General features: G+C 32.9%; 3 protein-coding genes across 4 annotated transcripts; 2 read left to right on the forward strand and 1 right to left on the reverse strand.

Annotated features, from left to right (window-relative positions):
- The first annotated feature begins 880 nt into the window (after positions 1–880).
- LOC123701473 (AN1-type zinc finger protein 2A-like) lies at positions 881–4,476 on the forward strand. Its single transcript, XM_045648965.1, has 6 exons — positions 881–1,109; positions 1,287–1,329; positions 1,679–1,865; positions 2,952–3,106; positions 3,377–3,476; positions 3,805–4,476. Exons 1-6 carry the CDS (start codon positions 1,055–1,057, stop codon positions 3,940–3,942), a joined length of 678 nt encoding a protein of 225 aa, XP_045504921.1. The 5' UTR covers positions 881–1,054; the 3' UTR covers positions 3,943–4,476.
- A 2,104-nt stretch (positions 4,477–6,580) lies between these two features.
- On the reverse strand, positions 6,581–11,627 carry LOC123701470 (malate synthase, glyoxysomal-like). Its single transcript, XM_045648962.1, has 7 exons — positions 11,028–11,627; positions 10,613–10,871; positions 9,902–10,229; positions 9,426–9,600; positions 8,733–8,841; positions 7,750–8,004; positions 6,581–7,416 (listed from the first exon to the last, which is right to left on the reverse strand). Exons 1-7 carry the CDS (start codon positions 11,276–11,278, stop codon positions 7,165–7,167), a joined length of 1,629 nt encoding a protein of 542 aa, XP_045504918.1. The 5' UTR covers positions 11,279–11,627; the 3' UTR covers positions 6,581–7,164.
- A 2,614-nt stretch (positions 11,628–14,241) lies between these two features.
- LOC123701472 (telomere length and silencing protein 1 homolog) lies at positions 14,242–23,922 on the forward strand. Of its 2 annotated transcripts, XM_045648964.1 has the most exons (4): positions 14,243–14,391; positions 14,512–14,941; positions 16,426–16,956; positions 23,187–23,922. In XM_045648964.1, the coding sequence occupies exons 2-3, from the start codon at positions 14,521–14,523 to the stop codon at positions 16,923–16,925; spliced, it is 921 nt and encodes a 306-aa protein (XP_045504920.1). In that variant the 5' UTR covers positions 14,243–14,391; positions 14,512–14,520; the 3' UTR covers positions 16,926–16,956; positions 23,187–23,922. The 2 variants fall into 2 exon arrangements, with proteins under 2 accessions (XP_045504919.1, XP_045504920.1); XM_045648963.1 differs by having other exon boundaries at positions 14,242–14,941.
- Positions 23,923–25,532: the final 1,610 nt, after the last annotated feature.

Here is a 25,532-nt window from a genome sequence, read left to right on the forward strand (position 1 = left end):
TAGCGTAAGATCGGTCCGTATGGAGTTCTATAAGGAGGACTATGCTCAGCAGTGGGTGTTTATCGGGTGAAATGATGATGACCGAAAACGAACACCACAGCTAGTAATAAATGCTTAATACAGTTATATCTCCAAAAAAGTTTTTTTCATTTTAATACAACTTCATAATAATAATTAAATAGTAAATGAAATTGTCACATTTGTTTACGTGTGCAGGAAACGTAACATCTACCTATAACATTGAACCTTCTGTGTCGTTAGTCTATGCCAATTGCCATGGCAACTATTTGTTTATTTATATTTAATTGGTGAATTCTTGTGACTTTTGCTTACACCTGCGCGGAAGTGACAAACTATCTTTGTCTTTTTTGTTTATATCATTTTATTAGAGCCATCTCTCTTATACAGTCTGTCAATGTAATAAAGTAAAATGAAACTTGTATTTGTGTGTGCCTGACACTGCATAGGAAGCATTTTTTTTGGATATCTTGTGAGTATATAACGTATCTATACATAAAATATCATTGCTTACAAATGAAAGATTATTCCATCTTTTTAAATATTTGATGTGTTTGACTTGTTTCTGCAAGACAAGCACAAAACGGAATTTTTAGCGGAGCACTCGCAGACGTCCTTTCGATGTTTTACGAATACGCAGAGTGTTTGTAATCGATTACGCAAGTAGTTTTTATGAAAGCATAAGATTTTTCGATTTGAATAATCTTATACCTCGGCGAAAGGGGAAGCGCCTATGAGTGTTATCCATAACTTAATGATCTAAGGCTGAATGTGGGTGTCGAGGATTTTTACAAGTGACAACTCACAAGTCACAACTGACACTTCACACTGACACTGATGACACTCACATGACACATTTTGATGAATGATGAAACATGACGTTTTAAGTTTAGTTTTTAGAAAAATGTTATTTCATGTTTTACGTGACTAATAGTAATTGTGTTCATATATAAAGGGTACACGAAAAATATTTCGTCATTTTCAGACCTCATACGTCCGTTTTTAGTTCTATAACGTTATACAAGAATTTTCTATAATGGAATTTCCTCATATTGGAAAAAACTGTTGCTACAAAACGTGTAACAAACTTGGTAAGTTCATAAAATAACAAAGACTTCTTTCATTTTCTCTAAATCCTAACGGTAATATGAAATTTAGTGTTTTGATATTTCATAGAAGTAATTTGATATTCTGCCAGTATCATCAAATATACATACTTTAACGCTAATCAAAATAAAAACGTAATTTAAATAATTTAACTATTTCAGACTTCCTGCCTATGAAATGTGATGCTTGTCGAGAGGTATTCTGGTAAGTTTTAACTTATTAATTTAAAAAACTGAATCTACGAATACTGTTCAGTAAAACAGTGTCAAGGTCTGTTTAGCAAAACCCACTTTTTGGCCTTTTAGTTTTATGTTACGAAACATTAATTATAAAGTTATACAAAGAATAGCAAGGAGACATAAATCTAGATTTCATATAAACACTATTAGTAATCTACATATCAAGTTTCCTGATTAGTAGTATTTCCTGTATTCTAACACTTAATTCTTTTGTTTAAAAATCTCGCTTATTATCAGTTTTATCTTGTTTATTAAATTACAAAGATCTTTCATTTCTTTCTATCTTCAACTAAGAGATATGTTTTCATTTTCAGTTCTGACCACTTTACATACATAAAACATGATTGTCCAGCACCAAATACGAGGGATGTTCAAGTCCCTGAATGCCCTTTATGTGGTAAACCAGTGCCAGGGAAAAGAGGGGAGCCTCCAGATGTTGCTGTAGGTGCTCATATTGATAACCAATGTACTTCAGACCCCGCAAGAGAAAGACGAAATAAGGTATAGCAGTGAAAAGGATTTCTTATTATAATGCTTAATGCAATGCACTAAACACTTGAGATGTTCTGTGTTGTTCATTTCATTATTCTGTTTTTTTAAATACAGTGTAAACTCTATATAACGACACCGAAGGGACTGTGCATTTTATGGCGTTATATAGAGTTGTTGTTAAATGGAGAGAAGAAAAATCAGAATTATAAAAAGAGAAAATTTATTACAGACTAGTGTTAGTAGTTATGTACATAAAAAAGAATGTTACTTGAACGCTATTGTGTATAGTCTGTTGTCAGTAGTCGTCAATACACAATGATTTTCTTTTACTAGCCATGTTTACAGTTTGAAAGTTTGTGAGCAACTAAGAATATGATAACGTATAGATAATCCATGACTCATACTTATTAGTCATGGTCAAACACAGTCTACACGTGCAAGCAATCCCAATTTGTAAACAAAAGAACGAATTTCTTAGAAAGTTCGGTATGAATGACGTCGAGTTTATTACTTAATTGTTGTCGTTATTGAGAGTGAGTGTGATGCTATGTAGAGTGTATCATTGTATGGTAGATAAGCTAAACCAACCAAAGGCAATTGATTTTGACGCTTTAGAGAGTTTGTCGTTAAATCGAGTGTCGTTATATAGAGTTTACACTGTAGTTTCTAAGTTCATAACTATTGAGTGCACACTACAAATTTGTTATTTCCATTATGTGTTGTTAAATACAGTGTCAATGTTGACTAGTGAAGGCAACTTACTGTGAACAAAAAGGTTTAATACATAGCTTAATTATTACCAAATTTGTTGCAACATCAGCTGTATAATAAAATTTAAATTGTCTGTTAGTACAATTATTTCTTATATTTAAAAAATAATCATTCTAATATTATGATAAATTGGGAATGTGTTTGTTTGTCTCTCTGACGTCATAATGCAGCAAGTTTACAAGATGGAATACTAAGAAGTGACATCTGTTACTTTTTAAACACATTGAAAATTGTAATTCCCTGGGTGGTCTATGTACATACACAGTACATACATTTTCCTTGTGCTTAAATATCCTAAACTAAATAGTATTTTATATATTACAGGTGTTTACAAACAAATGTTCATACAAAGGGTGCAAAACGAAAGAAATGGTGCCTCTTGTGTGTGGCGAATGTTCGTTGAACTATTGCTTACGACATCGACATGCAGCGGACCACGCGTGCGAAGGAAAATTCGCTGCGAAGAGAAGAAGAGCTGCGTAAGTATTGTACAATTTTTTTACAAGTATTTTTCAATAGAATTGGATTTCGCGTATTTTACAGCATTCTTATTTGGGACTATTTGGTACTAAAGTAGTTTTCGACTGTTCTTTCCCTTTTTATTATAATAAGTTTTATGTAATAAAACTTTTAAAATTTATATTTGTAACTTTTATAAGTTATATTTAAGTTGTGAATCTGATAACAATGCTTATGAATTTCATTTATAAAAAATGATACTGTAATAAGCGCATATTTGTTCTTTACAGTGAAGCGGCAATGGCGCGAATGAAGGCAAATGAAAACAAAATAGCAAATGGGAGACAGATACCTAGTGGTGTTACAACTGCTGATATACAAGGAAATATGGTAAGTCTGATAGTTTCATTTATATAAACATTGCTGTCTGCTTTCTACCACCAAGTAGTTTTATTGACTGCAACTGTACACATTTAAAGTCCTAAAAAATTTCATATTCTTCTTCTAAATCCCACGAAGTAAAAAATAATTGTGTTTCACCAGAAGCCACGGTTTAAGTCGCCGGTTGCAAGACTTATAAAGTAAAAAATAAGATCAATAATGAGCATTTTTTAAAGAAGAAATGATATAGAAAAAAGATGATAACACAAGTTTTTTTCATAAATTCAATAAATTAATCACAAAAAATAATAGAATAATTTATTATTATTATTTACAGACTGAAGATGAAGCGTTGGCCCATGCTCTAGCACTATCATTACAAGATGAAGATTCCAGTGGTCAAAGTAACGACATAATGAGGAGTATCAGACAGAGAGTGGGCGGTGAACCTAATTCTAGGTGTACTGTATCTTAGCGACACTATATATATGAAGAACAACATATTATGCCTGAAGTTAATAATCAATCCTTATGGGCCCTCTTCACAATGGGCAGCTTTGGGCGAGTAGAGGTAATCACAATAGTGTAGAGGAAATATATATGACCAACTGACATTGTAGATATGTAGTTATTCATTGTAGTCATTCCCTGTTGCCAAACATCGACAGTCATTAATTGTTGGGCCACGCTGCCCATTGTGAAGAGGGCCCATAAACCAAGTTGTAACCATAGTTTAATCTATCATACATTTCGTGATAATCTTGTCAATAACCAACCGAAGGACTGTTTATGTATTTGCAAGTGCAAAAGTCAGCAAAAGATTGATGCAGTAAGAGGAAATAAATATTAATTTACGGGCGTAAAATATTAAAATATCAATAGGTTCGACCAAAAGTGACTTCTGATTCATTTTTGTGTTGTTTGACTTTTAACTTGGATTAATGCTCAATTTAATGTTATAATGAAAATAATGTATGCAGAATAAAATAAATTTCTTTTGACTAAGCTAGCATATGAATGCTTATTTATTTTGGAGGCTAAACTGAAATTTACTGATAACAATTTGGACTCAAGTCTAGCTTGTAACATCTATTATTAACGAGCAAACCGGGCGAACTCCGTTTCGCCATCAGAGACACCTTTTCTTTGCTATAAACCTCACGGAGCCCGAGACCTTTCCAACGAATGCAAAACCGTGGAAATCGGTTCGTGCATTCCGTCGAGATATAGCGTCAGGAAGGAAAACCCGACTTATTTTTATATGTAGATAAATAGTGATAAAATTGGACACATTTTACCGTTTTTTATGTAATTTTCATAATATAGAAATCAAAACCCTTATTTATCAAAACATGACAATAAGTGTTATTTTTCTCATTTTAAATCGTATTTAACTGATCATCATCATCATCATCATCATCAGCCCATATACGTTCCCACTGCTGGGACACGGGCCTCCTATGAGGGTATTTAACTGATGTTGCATGTAAATTTAAGAATAACCAAATACATACTTTTTCACAATGAAATACTTAGGTATAGTAGGTACATATTTCTATTTTGCACAATTTTTCACTTTATTTACAAAAATCTGTTTATCAAACTACCCACATAAACTTTAATATACGCACTTTTAATGAAACTTTTCATCATTGCCAGTATGTTAATTGGTTATTTCCATTCATATACTTTTTTATTTTATAAAATTAATTAGGTACATATTAGTTATTCTGAATGCAAAATAAGTAATTTAATATTTTAACCAATTAACCTATATTGTATGTAATGAGGGAGGGAGGAGGAGGGAGGGAGTTATAATGTAAACTAATAATGTATAATAAAAAAGAAAATTTATATCCCTAAAACGAATTTGTCTATATTTAGAATATATTTTAGTTTTTCTTAGTATATTACTTATGATACAAATGATAAATGCGTACAGGTTTTGTTAATAAAATAATCATTTTGTCGTCTATCAAAGGGGAAGGGAAAAACGCCTCTTTATTTTTTATTCCATATGTCTATATTATAATGAACATTCAAATTCATCAAAATGGTGACTGGATTCAGTTTTATTAATCCATTCCGCCATTTTAATTTCTGAGGTTAAAACGGTATATATTTAGTTTCCTTGATATCAGAAAAATTGTTAAAAAATTAAGAAAATAACAAAGTATATGTAATTAGTCACAATACCAAATTTTATTAATAAATGTATGTATGTGTTAAATGAAAAGGGATACAGAAAGGTAATAACACAAAGGGCCGACTTCACCATTTCTTGTTAATGTTAATCATATACTTTTGTCGTACATAATTTGTAGTTATTCATTTTAACTGTCAGATAAGCTTAACGCAACATATTATTATCGAGAAGTTGTGAAACCGGCCGTTAACTTCACATTTTTAACTGTTACTTGAGTTTATGTGAATAGCTATTGGATTATACACATTAAAGAGGTTATTATAGTAGGTTTTTGTTAAAGATAATATTATGCACAAATCATGAAAGAATATTATTTTTATTTCTTACTCAAAAAAATTCCTCATGTGACACAATAGTGGGAAGTATATACGGCTAATATATTTTTTATATGTTTATAAGGAGCTTCATTTTAAAATCACCATTTTTTGCCTTACATATACATATAAAATATAATATTCTTTCCCGATTCAAGGTTGCATGTTGTGTGTTTATATTTATCTTTTGTGAAGCTTTTAATTTGATATTGTGTTTAAAATCCTATTGTAATCACAAATTGAGCACATTCTTTGAATTTGTTACTTTATAGTTAGTTTCTTGTTAATTATTGTATAAAAAAATAGTAAATTACACATATATTCGAATTATAACAACAATTATGTAAAAAATGTTGTATATTCTTGAGTATTTTATTTTGTTTAAGGCTAAGTTTGTGAATATTTCAGAATAGTACCAATTATAAAATAATAAACATTGCATTTTAAGAAATGATGATTTTGTACAAATATTCAACATTTTACTACATACAATATATTTATCACCAAGCTTTCGCTGTGTTCACAATAATTAATCTCTATTGGGAAGTTTTAATATTTTTGAGATGAATATATTAAAATGAAAGACGAATTTATGTGTTTTATTTATTTAAAATTATAATGATATCGTTAACATTGTATAATAATATATTCATTGGTATCAGTTACATAAGTAGGATAACAATTATACAATAATATTGTATGTGATAATTTAATACATATATATATTTAATATACCCTACAACCTCTTTGGTTTAGATAAAAAATATTGGTATACCATAAAACCAAAGATACTGGTATTAAAAAATACTTACTATTAAACAATTTTTTGTTCAACCACAAAAATACATTTAATACTATAACAGTATGTAGTCAAGTAGAACATTTATTTTTTTATTTTTCATATTTCTTATAAATACACTAATTAGGCCTAGTTAAATTTTGGGGCCCCGTTTAAAGTCTTGCTTTTATTTTTCAAAACAATTTGATATAACAAAACGCCATCATGCCTAATGAAATCTAAAATATCTATAATACTATAGTGTATAACGAATCATAATTTATCACTGGTAAAATATATTTGGTCCCTTAAGAATATTGAATTTCAAAACCCGAAATCCACAAGTTAAAATCAGTCTAACTTACCTTAAAAATATCCACCTGCTCCATAAATTATGAATTACAAATTACTCAATAACGATTTGTTATGGAGTGTTCTAAATTTGTGATTATCGTTTAGATAACTGGTTATAAATTCTGGGGGATTCCTGAATAGAAATAATTCCATACTCATATATTTCGACGCGGTTAATCTTTTGCGCTCTGCGTTCGAACGGCACAGGTTTTTGTGCGCATGAGTAGAGAAATTGGATGCGGTTTTTTCAATTAATTTTACTGTCACGTTGTGTTTTGTGTCATCTTCTAGAGGAACCTGAAAAAATGCAAATTAATAATTACAGAGGTAATTCAAATGCAAAATTAAAGAAAACGTTAATAATATTTTCTACTATTATTCCGAAAGAATGAACGTGTGTTTAAAGTTTCGAATTAGTTCTTGAGATACTTTGAAAATAAATGTTAGTAACACCTACTATGTACCTAGATTGTAGATGCAAATATCCTTAAGTTCATCAAAAATTGTACTCAGAGATGCTGAAATAATGTTAAATAAAAAAATAAAAAAGCCGCACGTTCGACCAGCAACTTGTATCTATAAAAAAAAGCAAATAGTGAGTAATCAAATGAAATTATAAAATTCACTTACAGCAAAACGTATCCACTGCCAAATCTGCCATCTGGAAATTTCCGCGGTGGCGGAATCTTCCACGTTTCCGCTATAGAAGAAATGACCGATCCCGGCCAACCAGTGGTATATAAACAGTATAGTTACTGCCACATTATGTTTAACACCCGGAAGAGTGACGCCCCCTACAGGGATACTTAGTAAATCGAGAGGGGTTACGTTAATATCGAAAATACGGTTTATTTGGTTTGGCGTTGTACTACTTTTCTTCCAGAGCTGAAACCATTAATTAATTTAGTATAGAAGGACTAAGACTTAAAAGATTTATATTTTCGCCTCTTAAAATATAATAATCATAGTTTTGTAATAGGTAGTTCGGTATGACCAAACCGCAATCAGACGTCAATTAAAACAAGGAAATATGTACAAACAAAAACCTATTCGCTATCAAATCAATCAGTTATTTATTTAAATGAAAATAAAACAACGTCGAACATCTAGAACCATCTTTGATCCTAAGAAAATAATTATTTAATCCATGTTAAACTAATCTATCAGCTAGGTACGGATGAATTTGCATTGTAATTGTTATCAAGTAAAAAATTAATTGTCCCGCAACCTTCAATTGATATTATTTACGCTAACTGTAAATAAGTGATTGTTTACAAACACAAGGAATGTTTGAGATTCATCCTTAATACAAAACGAAGATTATCCTATGATCCGTGAAATTGTTGTTAAATGGAATTACATAATTATTTACACAATCTAGTAAATCAAATTAAACTTGTTGTTTTTATTAATTAATTTCTCAAGAAAGAATCTATAGTAAGCTACCACAAAACACTAGTACACCTGTAAGCTACTTTTCCCGCGAATTTTTTGTAATTTTTCATTGATGCTGCTGTTATTTATCAAATTATATTCTATTATTATTTTTTATATTAACACATAAATTTAAAATTATTTGCACAGTTCGAAATTTAAAATTAATTTCAACTCACGGCATTAACATGTGGAACCAGTCTTGTATCATACACCATGAATCCATCCATTCCCATTTCTATTTCTTTCAATTTTGACTCTAACACCTTATTGATAACCACTTTTGAACTGAAACAATTCAATCAAATTACTTTTGAACTGAAATAATTAACATTATTTATACATTACACATTACATCTATACTAATATTATAAAGCTGAAGAGTTTGTTTATTTGTTTGAACGCGCTAATCTCGGGAACTACTGGTCCGATTTGAAAAATTATTTCGGTGTTAGATAGCTCAAATATCAAGGAAGGCTTATAGGCTATATAATATCATCACGCTACGACCAACAGGAGAGGAGCCACGGGGGTGAAATCGTGCGGAGCAGCTAGTAATATAAATACACATTAAATTAACTCAAAGATAGAAACACCATGAGATATTCATAGGATCATGTTCATCATCATCTAGAAGCAAAAGAATTTTTGTAATCGTTTCAATAAATTATTCATCTTCACTACATAGTATAAAACAAAGTCGCTTTCTCTGTCCCTATGTCCCTTTGTATGCTTAAATCTTTAAAACTACGCAACAGATTTTGATGCGGTTTTTTTTTAATAACTAGATAGTGTGATTCAAAAGGAAGGTGTATATAATTTATTAGGTTTTAGACAAAGCGGGCGAAGCCTAAGTAATTATAGATACATACGCATTGTCCGTCCCCTGTGAGCCAGGTTTCAACATGGCCGCCGCCATACCACCCGTGGCAGGCGCATTACGTAGATGACATGAATTTACAACCAACTGCATGTAACTTTTAAGAAATCTCTTCTCTATATTCACATATTTATTCCTGTCTGGCAATAAAAATTCTTTTGTGTTACCTGTAAATGTAATATATTATACATACTGTAATATATTTTATCATCTTTAAAATTTATATATTTTCAAACAAGATTTTTTGTTAAACTGGTCTGTCCCTTTATTCAATTCTTACAGATAACCTTTGAAATGACCTGATTATAATTTCTATATTTTCAAGCACCATTTTCTCTTATAATGGTCTGTCCCTTACTCCCTTTACAATTTTTACAGATAACCTTTAAAATGGCTTGACCTATTTTATGGGACTCTCACTCGGAGATAGCTGGTCATATCAAGAATAAATTGAGCAACTAAACTTACCAAATTTATTGATAATAGAGCCACAATAGTCCCAGATACCACAATTCAGGCCTAAAGAGTGCTTTCTTAATGCAAATAATATTTCATCCATTTCAAAAGTAGATATAATATTTTCGATCAACACACAAGCTTTAATAGTTCCTTGTGGGATGCCCAATTCATCTTGAGTCCAGACAAATATATCATTCCAAAGCTTCGCTTCTGAAGCACCCTCTAGTTTGGAAAGGTAGAAGAAGGGCCCACTGTTAGCTTCATACAGCTTTTTTCCATTGTGATACATTAAAATGCCAAAATCAACGAGCGCTCCACTGGCTTCCTTGCCATCTATCTAGAATTTTTTTTTTGATTAATTTATAAATATTTTTGCAGTAGCATGCAGGTCAGTGAAGTAAGAAAAGTTAAATGTTAATCTACATGGCAATTCAAGTTTGATTAAAAGTATTATCAGTGAAATAATCTATTATGTACATTGTACAGCTACAATAATGAGGAATGAATGTTGAAAACATTTAAAGAATAGATGATGGTGAGGCTGGATCAAAGTATTTGATAATATGCCATAGACTTTGTTGTTCAAAGACCATGCTCAATAAAAATTCTTCTACATATTCTGTTTTGTGTTTATTGTACTTAACTCATAAACAAAGAGGAATTGTCCAATTTTTCTAATTTGTCCATAAATTAGTTACAAAAAAATAAATGAGAACTTACCAAAATATCATGATCAATCATATTCCATGCTCTTGGCCGTAACATAAGAATAGGGCATGTGGTTATACTGATTGGTGCCCCAACCAGTTTACCGTTCACAGCCAAATATATATTTTGAAATGCTACCAACTGGTTCTTCCAAGTTGGAGAATGGCCATCGTCAAAGTCTACCTGTATTCCTTGCACATCACTTTCCAAAGCACTCACAAAATGAGCTGTATTTGATGCAGAGACATCTCCGAGATCTAAATGACGATTCCTTAAAAGAAAGCGCAAAGTAAAGGGCCCGATTCAAATACAACTCAGATACCAAGCATTTTTATATTTATGTTAAAGCAATGAAATGAAAGAAGTAAAGAAATGATACCATTATGAGAAGCATATACCCAGCATGACAGCAGCCCATAATACATACTGCAACCGGGATGGCAACGGCGAAATTTTCCATAATTTATCATTCCGTTCTAAAGAACTTTTAAAATCCAACGTATTTGATGCTTGCAATTCAACTGAACGTCGTAATCTCGATTTATGCAGCTCATCTATTTTATTATCAAATTGTCGATGTAGTTTCGTTAAAAATTCTTTAGTGCCTTTATCAAAAATTTTCTTTTGAACTTCCTCTAATTTTGGAGGAGGCGATTGTAAAAGTAAAACATTAGCCATTTTAATTTTTAACGTCTACTCCTGTCTCGAGGTTGGCTAGTTCTAAATTACTATTTATTTCCTTATTTTATTACATTCGGTAAGGCCGAAGTTCAAACGCTTATCAGTTAATTTCTTATCATTGTTGCAAATTAAAATTGCATGTACAAAACATTGACTTTACATAATATTATATAAGTATTGTATTTAAGTAATAAACCAAAATTATAGCTTCTGGCTTCTGCTTCTGTTTAATTTAATCAGAAAGTATCGTATTTAGTGTAAATATTATGGAAAATATTAAATAACTCTCAAATCAACTCAGTCAGAAAATAAAAATAAACAGTAGTAGAGTAGTACGTAGTACACTACTTGACAGTACTCAGTACTGTAGGTAGGTAGGTACTTGTGCTTTTAGTTTAGCAATTGGTTTAGCACAATGACTAAGGAATGTTTAGCAGTATGATGACATTTGACAAATGACAATGTCAAATGCTCAATTGTCAATTGCTTCAATTAAAGGTCTAATCACAGGTCTAATGGCTTGGATACAAGAGAAATAAGATTACTAAACATTTGAATTATTTATATTATGCTTTCAGGATATCTCAATATTATTAGTGTGATCAGAATCTATTAATTTTTAAATAACCTTTTAAATGAAGGAAGGTGTATTAGGCGCTTCAAGGTGCATTAATTTTGCTCAAGTTTTGCTCTAACTACAATTGTTTATGGTTTACACAGTATTACTGTGGTATTACTTTACTCTATGGTTACTTGATATATTTCACAAACATTTGTATTCTCCCAATTATTCTCCATCTCCACCAATAAAAAAGTACTCTGTGATCGCCACAGTCTCAGAGCAATAAACCTATAGAGTTCTTATATTGAGACAGAACAAAATACATATTTTCTAATCTACTTACTCTTAGTCAATAACAGCATAAGCCAGATTGAGATAGCGATAGAGTATCTGCACTGTCTTCAAACGTAGCGCGCCGGCTATATTTTGTAAGCCTTCCAGCTGGAGGTCTCGGTGCATCAAGTGTTTTTAACGAAATATTTAGAAAATATAAAGTGTATAGTGTTTCTTTTTATTTGTCAGTGTGCTAAAATCACTATTGTATGTTTAGCTACCGGCTATCACTAGTCGAATGGGAGTTTTGGATGAAAACAATGAGAAAATATCTTTCCATCGGTAAGTGATTTTCAGCAAATTGATAAATATTTATGTTTTAACCATATTTGAAGGTTTTATCAAGCGCTTTTTTATAATTCTATGTTGTAACTGTAACATTTACCCACTTTATGGGGTTGTGGAATACAAAAGAATTAAATAATTTTTATAAAATGTCACAATATTATCACATTTGGCATTTTGTTTACCACCGTAGTGATGTAACACATCTAGCGTATATTATCGATTTATGACATAAAATCTATTTCATATTAACGTTGATTTATTTATTTTGTTTCATATATCAGATTTATATGTAGTTGTTGTTGCAAATAATAGATGTAAATTTTCTACAGCAGGAAAATAAAAAATACCACGTGGTAGTTTTATTTGACTTATGTGTTTAGTTTGTTGTTTATTATTTTCTCTTATAGATTATTAATAAATTCATTTTGTTTTAGATTTCCAGAGCTAAATAAAAAATGGGTATAAAACATGAGACGAGTAGATTGGACGCCGTCGAAATTTGCTAGATTGTGTTCACTGCATTTCGAACTCTAGAAGAATTGTGCAATTTTACGCTTACGTTTTTTTTTTTGTTCCTGTACATATAATAAATACATTTGATTAAAGAAGGTGAATTTTTATTTGGAATTTTTTTACACATAAGTTACTTGTGTAACTATGTGACAATTAAACGGTTGATTAAATGACAGTTCTCATAGATGAGAAACTACTATTGAAATACATACTTGATATACATGCGTTTTCAAAGAAAAACCCGCATAGTTCCCATTCCTATGGGATTTACGGGATCAGAAGTAATTTTTCCAAATTTCATTGTAATCGGTTTAGTAGTATTCGCGTGAAAGAGTAACAAACATCCATCATCAAAATCTTTCGCTTTATTAGTAGTTTGAAAGGAAAATGTTTTCTTTAAGACTGTCCTTTTATGAACTTGTTAAAATGCTGCATGATTCCTTCATGCTGACTGTGCCTTTCTATCTTTATTTTAAACTAGATTTCCGCCCGCGGCTTCGCCCGCGTTTTCAAAGGAAAACCCGCATAGTTCCCGTTTCCGTGGGGTTTCCGGAATAAAACCTACCCTATGTGTTAATCCAAATTACCTTCTATATGTGTGCTAAATTTCATTGTAATCGGTTCAGTAGTTTTTACGTGAAAGAGTAACATACATCCATACTTACAAACTTTCGCCTTTATAATTTATAGTAGTAGGATTAGGTACATTTAAGTTTTAAAATTTATTTTATAATATACTAGCTTTCCGCCCGCGTTTTTAAAGAAAATCCCGCACAGTTTCCGTTCACGTGGGATTTCCGGGATAAAATCTATCTATGTGTGTATGTACAAAATTTCATTGTAATCGGTTCAGCTGTGAAAGAGAAAGTTATCCATTCTCGCATAATTTCGCCTTAATTATATTCGTAGGATTAAACAAATAATGTATTGAACTGAAATTAATTATTAATTTTGTTTTTTTTATTATTTATTATTTCACGAAACCGTAAATGCAAAATGCATTCACGATTTTATCGATTGAAGCACATCCCATCACTATCACCTTCTATCTATATAAATACGTACCTATAGTAAAAATGGTGCCATGACTATGTTGAAACGTAGCTTGTAGCCTATAGCTATCTCATTCTTTCAAACGACGTCTTCTTTAGATAGAGAGAAACAAATATATGTAAATTGTATACGCTCGATACAATTACTCTATAGGTTTATTGCTCTGAGTCCACAGTATTCTCCACAGTTGACAGTACATGAGTACACAGACACACAATACTCTCTAATCTCTTTGGTAACCTACCTACTTCATTAAAATTAAAAATATATAAATAATATTCTGTGATTGCTTCAAATTACATATTGAACTCAGAATTTTGGTTTTATGCAAGTTTTATGCATAATTTATCTATTCTTATAGGTAATATGGTAATAGTTTCATACGTACCTAGTATTTGTATTCTCTTTGATTTCACGGAGCCATTGTTTTTTTTTATCTCTCGCGGGAGTTCATTGTTTTGAAAAAACCTGTGTTTATCAGTTTATTACCATGGAAAGCAATGAAACGCAAGTGACAGAAGAAATTAAATTTAAACCTAAAAAGAAGAAGAACTTGCGTCAACGAGTTAAAATGGAAGACGAAGAGGAAGAGGATGAACAGCAAATTTTAGCAAAATTGGAACAGGCGAAAGAGATTCAGAGGCTTCGTGAACGACCAAACGGTGTGAGTATTATTGCTTTGGCGACTGGACTAAAAACAACACTAGAAGATGAAATTACATGTAAGGATCCATTTAAAGTCAAATCCGGTGGATTGATTAATATGCAAGCGTTGAAAGGTGGAAAAATCAAACAAGTTGATGATGCTTATGATACGGGTATTGGTACACAGTTTTCTGCGGAAACAAATAAACGGGATGAAGATGAAGAGATGATGAAGTATATTGAAGAGCAACTGGCAAAACGAAAAGGTAACATTCATTTCTGTAATCCTATATTATGTAGGTACCTACCTATCTCTACAAAACATATGAAACCATATTTTTTATGCCAATATCATGATACAAATTTGTACATGTCTAATGCCGGCACTACACATAGGCCAACGCGTTGGCAAGCGCGCTGGCACATGCACTTGTCTATGTGTAGAACGGGCGAAATGCGCACTTGCGGTAGGTATTTGAACGTTGGCCGGCGCGCTTGCGAGCTTGCCGTGCGGTGTCGGAAACTTCAAAGGACATTTGTCGCAAGCTTGGTGCACCATCCACACATTGGCCGCGCGATCAGTTTGACTGTAGCAGCGATCAGGAGTGCACGTTTTTTTCTTGCGGCGAATTAACACCTAACTTGACAAAATGGCGAACAATATGAGTAACGAGGAAATATTTAAATTTATTGAGCTCTATCAGAGTGAAAACTGCCTGTGGAACCCAAAAAATAAGTACCATAAAAATAAAAATGTTGTATGTATTAAAAGTGCCAAATAAATAAGGTTCTTGGACATGCCGTTTTCCTCACAATGTTTTACTTCACAAAGAGCATCCTACTTTAATATTATTTTAATATTATAAATGTGAAAGTGTGTTTATTTCTTTGTTTGTTACATCCATTTTGAATCCGTCCGCACATTGGCTCGAACCAAACCATACTGAACGACCTTCCAATGTGTGGATTACTCATAAGCGCGTTTGCAAGCGCACCGCCAGCGCGCTGGCGAATGCGCTGGCCTATGTGTAGAGGCGACATAATAATCAAAGGTATCTATTGGGTTGAAATTGTACACTGAATTTGAATAAGCACCATAAATGTCCAGTGTTCAGCTTCAGAGATACAGCACAGCATACATTTATTTTGAACTATATTATTGAGTAAATATTGAAATAATCTCAACAAATGGCCTAACAATGTACCTATCATAAATAATGAATATAAATTTTTAGCATTCTATGCATAACAATTTTCAAACTAATCACTACATAGTATAGTTAAAACAAAGTCGCTTTCTCTGTCCCTATGTCCCTTTGTATGTTTAAATCTTTTACGCTACGCAATGGATTTTAATGCGGTTTTTTATTTAAAGATAGAGGATGGTTTAAGTATGTAATTTATTAGGTTTTTGGACAAAGCGGGCGAAGCCGCGGGCGGTAAGCTAGTTGTTATTATAAGTTGTTTGAAAGAAACAAACATCTAAATAATATTAACACAAGCTTTAATTGTTTACTTGTGTGGATAATTTATTTTATTACTAACTAACTAAACTTTTTTATTATTAAAAAAATAAATAAATAACCTATGTTTTTTTACCTATAAACTTTCCGCCTTCAATAAATAAAGGAACTCTTAACCTATGAACTATTTATTACATAAGATTTGAGTTGTGTCATCTTTAACGTTAATACTTTCTACAATAAATAACACAGGTCATGAAACTATTAATTTTTTTTTGAAATTTCAGAAGGAAGTGATAAACATAAAAAAGAAAATGATGAAAATGACACATTAAAATATTTATCACCTGAAGAAGCGGCATTGCTTTCATTACCGGAACATTTGAGGGTTTCCTCCACGCATAAGTCAGAGGAAATGTTATCAAATCAAATGTTGAGCGGCATTCCAGAGGTTGATCTAGGTATAGAAGCTAAAATTAAAAATATTGAAGCGACAGAGGAAGCCAAAATGAAATTACTTTGGGAGCGGCAAAATAAAAAGGATGGACCATCTCAATTTGTTCCTACCAACATGGCTGTAAATTTTGTACAACATAATCGGTTCAATTTAGAGAATGCCAATGTTAAGAAGAGGAAAGTCGAAAAGGAAGAAATTGTAAAGAATGAAGCTAGAGTTGTGACGTCTATAGATGAAAGTGTTGACAAAATTGTTAAAAAAGCAAAAGGCGAAAGAGCAACTGATGATTATCATTATGAGAAGTTTAGGAAACAGTTCAGGAAATATTAATGTGTGTTGAGGACATTGTAATTTCAATAAAGTAAGTGGAAATTGATATTTTTAAATACTGAATTATGTGTTTTTTTTCTTGAATTTAATAACTATCACCTGACTTATTCAGCTAGTACAGGGAATACTCAAGTTGTGCCTTATTTTATGGTTAGTTATGTATGTTAGCTGAAATCAAATTGTGGCCTGATGTTCCTACGAACATCTTAACCTCGTAAGCCCTGTGTTTTTTAAACAGCTGTAGTCATATCTGCCGGCTGTACTATACCGAGTACAAACCACGAAAAGTGCTTCAGATCGAAACAAGGGTTGTTAGTTTTAATGTCAACTCGGTGAAGATTGGCATACTTCATTGAATAAAAAAATTGAATTCATTAGATTTTTTTTGCAATTTCTATTATATTTTTGCAAGTTTCATGCAATGAGGTTATACAACATTTAGATGACTATAAAAAATATTGTCAATATTGCTTTAAGCCACTCAATTAATTAAATACATTCAAATTTCGAAAAAAAACAATTAATTAGACCGTCAAACCGGAAAAGACCGTCTAATGAGGAAAATACCTTTAAACATTTACTCGAAGAAAGACATTGTGTATGTGTGTGTTTCAAAGGCATTTCAATGTGTGCTGTCGTTTATCAAATCAAAGGCTCAATCGGCATCAATTTCAAAAAATAGTGTTTGTTGTCCAGCATAGATCACTAGACAGGGGGTTAAAAACAGTTTCATTACTTAAATAAAAAACTTTGCTTTGGTACTTAAATCAGCTTTTATTAAAACAATTGCCAGTTATGGAAAGGAATTGAACTTAAAAATATGAAAGAGGTAGTATTATGTTCTCCCTTCTAGATATATTTTAAATGAAATAAAATTATGCTTATTTAAGTACTTAGATAAAAAAAATAACAACACTCATTTAGAAAGTGATACTAATTCAAATCCAAGAATTAAGTTTCCTACAATTATTATATTTACATTTATCTCTTGAATTCATAAATATTTTTTCATGTCCAACACGATCGTAACGGATTCAGTAGACGGTAAAACTTGTACATCCACCCGTGGTCTTAGACGGTTCAGGAATCTTTTCTCGTCGACTGTTGGAACTTGGTCTTTCTCTTTTATTTTCCGGGCGACTTTGGTAACGACATAAGGCGTCAGCAAGCTCGGTTCTGAAGTCAGCTAACTTCATAATGTCCTTCTGGGATTTTTCTTTCACTGTACAAACCTTTTTGTACAGTACCCATGCATTTATCACGCTCATATCCAAAAGGTGATAGAACAGCCTTGTTGTCCACTTTCTCGATCTTATGCGAATGCGATATCGACCAATAAAGCTGTCCATCAGATCAACACCTCCCATGTGGGCATTATATTCCTTTATGACCCGAGGACATGATAATATTTGGATATTCGTTTTTAGTTTTTTTTCGTAACGGGTTATAGTCTCTGCTGGTTCAGCACCAACGTAGGTGGAAAGCAATAAAACTTGCTTATTATCTTTCCAGCTTGTTGCCGAAAATTTTATGCCTTCAAAAGAGGTAACGTTTTCATGATAAGTGCCCCTGGGTACATTAGACTTCAGGATTTCCTTTTTCTCTGGCAACTAACAAGACTTACCAAGCCTGTTTCTCTGGACAGTGCCAAGACAATAAATACCTTCTTTGGTCAAATAATGTAGCACAGGAATATTGGTATAAAAATTGTCAAAATAAATATGATTTACGTGCCTTGACGGACGGTTTGCCTACGGATTGGTCGTAACAGTCGAATAACTGTGATGCTTCCTCGTCAGTCGTCATCCATATTATTATAAAAACCAACTACACACAACACAATTAAAACAGCAAAACAGGAAATATTTGTTGTTACAAAAGCCTCGATATTTTATTGTGAGCGAGTGCGGCTTTTCTCACTTTAAACTTAATAGTGACTGAGTGAGATAGGTACGCCGTACGTGGAGGACACGGGCGGGGCGGAGTGCAGGGACAGGACGCGAGGCGAAGCGGGGTGGGGCGCGGCCGGCGACAAGCGGCGGAGTGTCGCGGTCCTACGAGTTACGACACGCTCGCGCTGTTCGATAGAAATAATGAACGATTTTGATCTTACCGGACAATCTGTTGTCTGGTTTACCAAGAATTTTAAAAGTAACCGGACAATTATAAAGAAAACCGGATTGTCCGGTCGAAAACCGGACATCTGGCATCCCTAAAGAAACGATGAGCATTGGATCCAGTCTTCGATATAGTTTTCTAAGCAAACTACACAAACTGTTGTGTCTATGTTAGATGTTTGTTCATTTTTTCTTTTCGAATTCACGCCTTTAGCTTGTTTTTCTTTATCCTATGCTCTTTCCTTTAGTTTGTTTTACATTGCCTAGGGTTTCACACCAAAAGGAAAGGTAGCTTAAAAAACTGAAGTCACACAAAGCTGGTAAGAGTGTGGATGCTGCTTCTCTTGTATCGATGTTTTCTATGCTGCTTCTGGGATCACACATGTCTCCGAGTGTTGATACAAGTTTCTCAAAATTATTCTTCAGTGACTTAATAGCATCGTGATGAGCACTCCATCTTGTCTCTACTAGTCATTTGACCGATACGCCTACACTTTTCATTAGAATTTCCCATCTATGTGTGGATGACGAAAAGAACGTGTAAACTCTTTCTACTGTTCCGAACTAACACTCCCGAAAGAGTGCACCCCACATAGATTTAGCGAATGATAAGCACAAGGCATAAACAACGCTTGAGGATTGTGTTCCTTACCCCGCCAGCACTCGCGCCTCAAGAAATTACATCAGCACTCGCGTGTAGAGCATTTTGCTCACGTTTATGAATGTCAATAAATTCATGTTTTACAAAAAAATATTTTATTAAATAAAATACACATTATTTACTCTACAGAATATATATTCAAAAAGTTAACAATATTAATCTTTTTTATTTTAATTAACAATCATAGAAACTAATTTGCCAGTCTTGTAAGGCAGTCTTACGGAAAAAAATAGACAAAAATAAACTTAACTAAATATAAATAACCAATCTTCGTCGTATACGCGAGCTTTACACACATCAATATGACATAGTGTACGACTGTGGTCGGTACATAAAAATTTTTGGCAGTAAATGCAGCTCTTTTTGGTCTTGCGATTTTTGCGTCTTGGGCAAACCGCGCAGATACCACTTGGTTTTTCTTCTTTTACGTTTTAACACTTGCTGAAGAGGATATGAAATATTTTGGAAGATGCTTCTTCTTTGGATATGTGGCTGTGTTAGTTGAAGATCTAGTTGTTTCAAGTAGTCTCTGCGCGTGATGATAAAACCCGTATTTTCTTTGTAAATGATTTGATTGTTGATGCCGGCTATGTTTAGGATCGTGAAAAATAATCTCAGCGGCCATCTACATGCCAATCTTGCCACAGAATACTCTTCTTTTAGTTGATCCACAACATCAACACATCGTTTTATTGTAAAAGGTGATAATTTCTGGTTTCGCCTAATTTCGATAATTTCTAATTCGGTCGTCGTTATGAAGTGTACTTATCATAAGAATTTTTTTTTTATTCTTTTTGTTTCGTACGTCAGCCAATGGAATCGATGTAAAATAATTGTCAGCCGTAATATTTCTGCCTGTATTCAAAATATCTTGTGATAAACGTTTCACAACTGCAGATGCACTATTATCATATTTGTGTGGACCGTACGGTTGCTTTCCCGGGTAAATTTCAAAGTTACTGGTATAAAAATTCTTTGAATCACACAAAGCACATACTTTTATACCATACTTAGCTGGTTTGTTTGCTATATACATGCGGAATTTGCATCGTGCCCGGAACGATTCCAGCATTTCATCTATAGTCACGTTCTCTCCTACTTGGTAATTGGCTCGACACTTTGCGATAAAAGATTCGAATAAATCACGAATTGGAGCAATATTGTCATACTTACTTTAACCTTTCGTAGCGGAGTTTATGTCATCGTAGCTCTCATCAACAAAAGGAGCCTATTGCGACTCATAGCAGCTCTAAAAATATCAGGTGCCGTGCCATCTTTGTCCCACATCTCTAAAATTTACGTGTATCTATAATCTTCGGTTATTAATTCCCAAAATAAATCAGCACCGATCAGTAAATCAATAGGTTGACTTTCGTAAAAATTGGGATCAGCTAACAATAAATTGTGAGAAATATTAAATTGATTGAAATTAAATGTAGTTGTAGGCAATTTTGATGTGATTTGGGGCAAAATCAAACATTGAAAACGGGCAGTGAAGCTCCCGTCGCGCGATTTAATTTCAATGTTACAAGATTGCGAACATTGCGTAATAGAATTACCTACACTGAGAATATGTTGAGTAGACTGTAATATTCGTAAATTTAATTTATTTGCTAAAGATTGCGTGATAAAAGATCGCTCGCTTCCGTTATCTAAAACTGCGCGTGCGCAATAATACTCACCCGATTCATTACATACTTCAACTATAGCCGTAGACAATATGACAATCTGTTGTGAAGAATTGTCCTCAGACCAATAAAAAAGGTATAGACGGAGCTGTCGCAAACAATCGGGGCGAAATAAGTGAGGACTAGTCTCGGCTTTGTGTGCGTAACTTGGTGTAAGACATCGTAGATTTGCGCATGTGTGCTAGAGAAAAATGTTGCAAGCGTTGCGATGCGACTCCCAAGTGCGAGAGATATACTTTAGTGAAAAGTGTTATTAGTATGTAGTATTGTTGTGTATTATTAATTTATTATGTATTTGTCTTGGGTGTATGAAATGAAAGATAATTTCTTTTAATGACAGTTAGGTATTTATTTTCATTTTAAATACAATTATGAAAAAAAAATCTAATTTAAGAAAGAAAACACACAACATTTTATACGTGAATGGATAAATTTTGAAGGGAGCCACTCGACATCATTTCTGTTGTCCCGTATAGTTTTAATCCAGTTTTCTTTCCACGTTTTTTCAGCTGGGAATCTAAGAAATACCATTTCAAACACATATATAACAACAATACATAATAACATACCTAATGTATACCAAAACTAAGTAATTATGCAATAGCTTACTTTGTAAAGTACTTAGTATTCGTAAAAAATTACGATTTCCCTTACTTTTGGGAAAAAAATAATGTTTTTAACTTGCAACACTGACACAATGGCGTGTTCCGAGAAAGTATGTCTAGTATTTTTACGATTTTGTTTAAAATATACAGCAAATAGGTTACTTACTTGTGAAAAGTTATCCCAGAAGCTTTATTTTTAAAACAGGAATTGTTTTTGCAACACTTTACAACACAGGACGGCATAATTTCGCAATTATTAGGTATTGTTTACTACGTCATGCGCGCTCGCTTACTCGCTGCAGACTACCGCACAGCCGTCTTCATATTTCCGAATCGTCTTCATATTACGTGCCTCACTTGTAGGAGCGCAATGTTCCGTCTATACTTTTTTATTGGTCTGAGGAATTGTCATCCTTTGTATACATAACGGTTTGTGCGTGATTAGTACATTGAAGTTGCATTGTAAGGCTGTGTGCGTTATCTGCTGAAACGGGATGCGTATTAGTAAGCGAGGGGTGCTCGTACGTAGTTAACGTCACTGTATTTTGTTTAATTGGTGATAATATAATTGCATCACAAAGTAAACTATTGTGCTTTTGTTGTTGTGGTAGCGGACAGTGGTAGGGTCATCCGCGGCCAATCGCACGGCGCGGCGACGTGATGCCGCGATGACGCAGTACCAACGTTCCATTCCGCACGATTTTGTTGCGGCAACAGACACTGTTGTTTTATGTTGTACTATTGGTAAAGAGGCTCGGTTCCAGATGTTTTCGATTTCGGTAGCAACAATATCACAGATAGCCTGTACTAAATCTTGTCATCCCTTTTCCGCACATCGTACCACTGATACAAAGATATAATATTTCATCACATCACTGTAGCTTGGCAGCACATTTTTTATTACATGTAAAAAATGTATATACCTTCTTTTTACGTTGATTCTGATTACTTCCGATGGAGTCCTCAACTTCAACTTGGTGTTTTTTATCAAGAAATTTCATATCTTAGAAATATATGTACACCTTTTTTTTACTTCCTCCTGATCCGGAGGGAGTATTTTTTAAGACAATTTTACAAGGCATATATGCATCTCTTGCAGTCTTCCATCGTTGCTGCACATTTTTCCTGAAACAATAAAAAATAAGTAGTAAGAGTAAATTTAATACAATAAATATTATTACACTTTACAGATTCCTTACGACCGGCAATACCTACATAGATCTACATTACCACTATCGGCTTGGAGAATCAACTATTGGCAAAATCCTTACAGAAGTGTGTACAAAAATTTGGGATGTTCTGCACGACGAAACTTTAAGACTGCCTTCATCACATGAAGATTGGCTAAGAATCGCTGAGGGTTTCAAATCACGAGCAAATTTTCCTAATAATTGTGTTGGAGCGATAGATGGCAAGCACGTCCGTTTTATTTGCCCTGCATTCAGTGGAAGATTCAGTTATTATAAAAAATATTATTCAATCGTTCTGTTGGCTATGTGTGACGCTTATTACTGTTTCAAGTAGGGTAACGGCACCAGTGGTCAGCCTCATAACAAGCTTTTTGAAGTTTTGACATTTGCCATTTCTACACTCGTCAATAAAAAATCGTACAACATGTATGGATTTATTGTTTTTTGTATTACCGCATCAACGTTTATCAAAAACAATAATTCTCTTAGTAAAATATATAATTAATTTTAAACAAAAAATGGCCCAGTGTCCCAGTGAACAGCCTCTAAAAACCAATAAACAGCCTTGTTGAACCCAGTGTTCAGCCTTTAGTAAGTATAACTAATAATGAGATCAAAATAAACAATGTTATATCGATATTAATCACATTTTTATAGCAACGATTCACTTAGCATAAAAAAATGTATATCGCACATAATACAAATATTATTTTAAACATTACAAATTTACAATCTCTTTGTGTCTTCTTATTTTCTAGGAACTTCTTATTACTTATCATAAAAACTCTTTCAAGTCAGAAAACCACTTTTTTATGTACTCCTCTGTTATCACTGCTTGACCCTTAGAAATTTCTTAATTATTGTATTGACAAGGAAGGATTTCTTCGGAAAAAGGATTTTAGCCATTTTTTTCCTGGTCTGTCATTTACGAAAGGATTCGGTCTTCTATCAGTCTTTATTATCGCTTGGACGGTATTTAATAAGTTAATCCCCTATCAACTATAAAAACATCGCCACTGTTTAAAAACCAATGCAATGGATTTTCTTCATTCATTAATGACTGCATAATGGTAGCATCAGATGTTGTAGCCCGAAATGGACCGAGTACGTCTATTATATAGCCATCACTGCTCATAATTATAAAAGGTTATGAAAGATTTCGAAACTTGTGATGGCTGTAAGATTGGCGCTGAAATAAAAAATTGGAGCTTTTTTCAATATACGTTCAATGTACGTTCCATCTAATATCAAAATAGCTTTAGTATTTTGCTCATCACCAAAAAACTCTTTAGGTATCAGTAAGTTTCTTTCTAGAACATTTTCTCTAGACCGATGATCTAGACTAGTGGTTCTTAACCTTTTAGTCATGAGGGACCATTTTACCAAATGTTTCTATGACCTAAATTAAGGGTTGTTTGATAAAGAAAACAAGCACAATTTTATAATTAGCATTCATTTATTTATTATTTGGCAAAAATATAAAAGTTACAGATTTTAATTTAATGTGATTTTTGTGCCTGCATACTCTTTACTAACTTCGGAATTCTCGGTTCAGTACTACTCAAAGCTAAACGCATATCGGCAGTGGCATCCAACCGATTTCGATGCTTGTTTTTAATAATCAGAAGCGTCGAAAACCCCTGCTCGCTGATACGTCGATGAAAATAATGTTAGGTAACGTATAGCAATGTCTCGAAGCTTTGGAAAAGAAATTGCTTTTTGGCTCCAATAATCTTCAAGATTTATTCCTGATTCGAATGTATCTTTTAAGTTCGTGTCGTGTTGCATTTCAATCACTTCTTCTTGAATTTCATCAGAAACTTCAGAAACGTTGACAATGAAAGGATTCCGGATCAATTTCTGAATACTTGTGTCCTCGCAGTCAGGAAAATAGCGATTGAATTCACTTTTTAAATTAGTCAAATGGAGCATCACGTTCTTCTGAATTTCTTCTTTAATATCTGCACCTTGTCCATCAATAATTTGGTTGAGCGTATCAAATGCAGAAAAGTTTTTTCTTTCGATCTTATTGATCCATAGCTCGATTATAGCAATAAACGCCCTGATTTTATCTTCATATGCAAATATGTTGCTCATGCCTTGCAACTTCAAATTTCCGGACCCTTGCATTTGAAGGTTCATTTTATTTATTTGCGCAAAAAAGTCGACCAAATAAGCAAAACGTACTTTATATTCGGGCTCACAGAACTGATCTAGCAACTCTTTGTTTTCCTTGTTAGTTAAGAATACTTGTACTTCCTCTCTTAGTTCGTACAACCATTGAATAGACGAGTATTGAGTGCGCTCTTTTTAATGAAGTTAACTACTTTTATAGCTGTTTTCAGA

The sequence above is a fragment of the Colias croceus genome, chromosome 21, assembly GCF_905220415.1.
Source record: "Colias croceus chromosome 21, ilColCroc2.1".
Classification (NCBI taxonomy): Eukaryota; Metazoa; Arthropoda; class Insecta; order Lepidoptera; family Pieridae; genus Colias; species Colias croceus.

Excerpts from the sequence above, each read along its gene's own strand:
- LOC123701472 (XM_045648963.1), top strand. The coding sequence starts at position 14,521 with ATGGAAAGCAATGAAACGCAAGTGACAGAAGAAATTAAATTTAAACCT. Across the intron at positions 14,942-16,425 it reads GCAACTGGCAAAACGAAAAG|AAGGAAGTGATAAACATAAA; the intron begins GTAACATTCATT and ends TTGAAATTTCAG.
- LOC123701470 (XM_045648962.1), bottom strand. The coding sequence starts at position 11,278 with ATGGCTAATGTTTTACTTTTACAATCGCCTCCTCCAAAATTAGAGGAA. Across the intron at positions 8,842-9,425 it reads TCACAGGGGACGGACAATGC|TTCAAAAGTGGTTATCAATA; the intron begins GTATGTATCTAT and ends GAATTGTTTCAG. Across the intron at positions 8,005-8,732 it reads TGGTTCCACATGTTAATGCC|CTCTGGAAGAAAAGTAGTAC; the intron begins GTGAGTTGAAAT and ends TAATGGTTTCAG.
- LOC123701473 (XM_045648965.1), top strand. The coding sequence starts at position 1,055 with ATGGAATTTCCTCATATTGGAAAAAACTGTTGCTACAAAACGTGTAAC. Across the intron at positions 1,330-1,678 it reads GCTTGTCGAGAGGTATTCTG|TTCTGACCACTTTACATACA; the intron begins GTAAGTTTTAAC and ends TTTCATTTTCAG. Across the intron at positions 3,107-3,376 it reads GCGAAGAGAAGAAGAGCTGC|TGAAGCGGCAATGGCGCGAA; the intron begins GTAAGTATTGTA and ends TGTTCTTTACAG.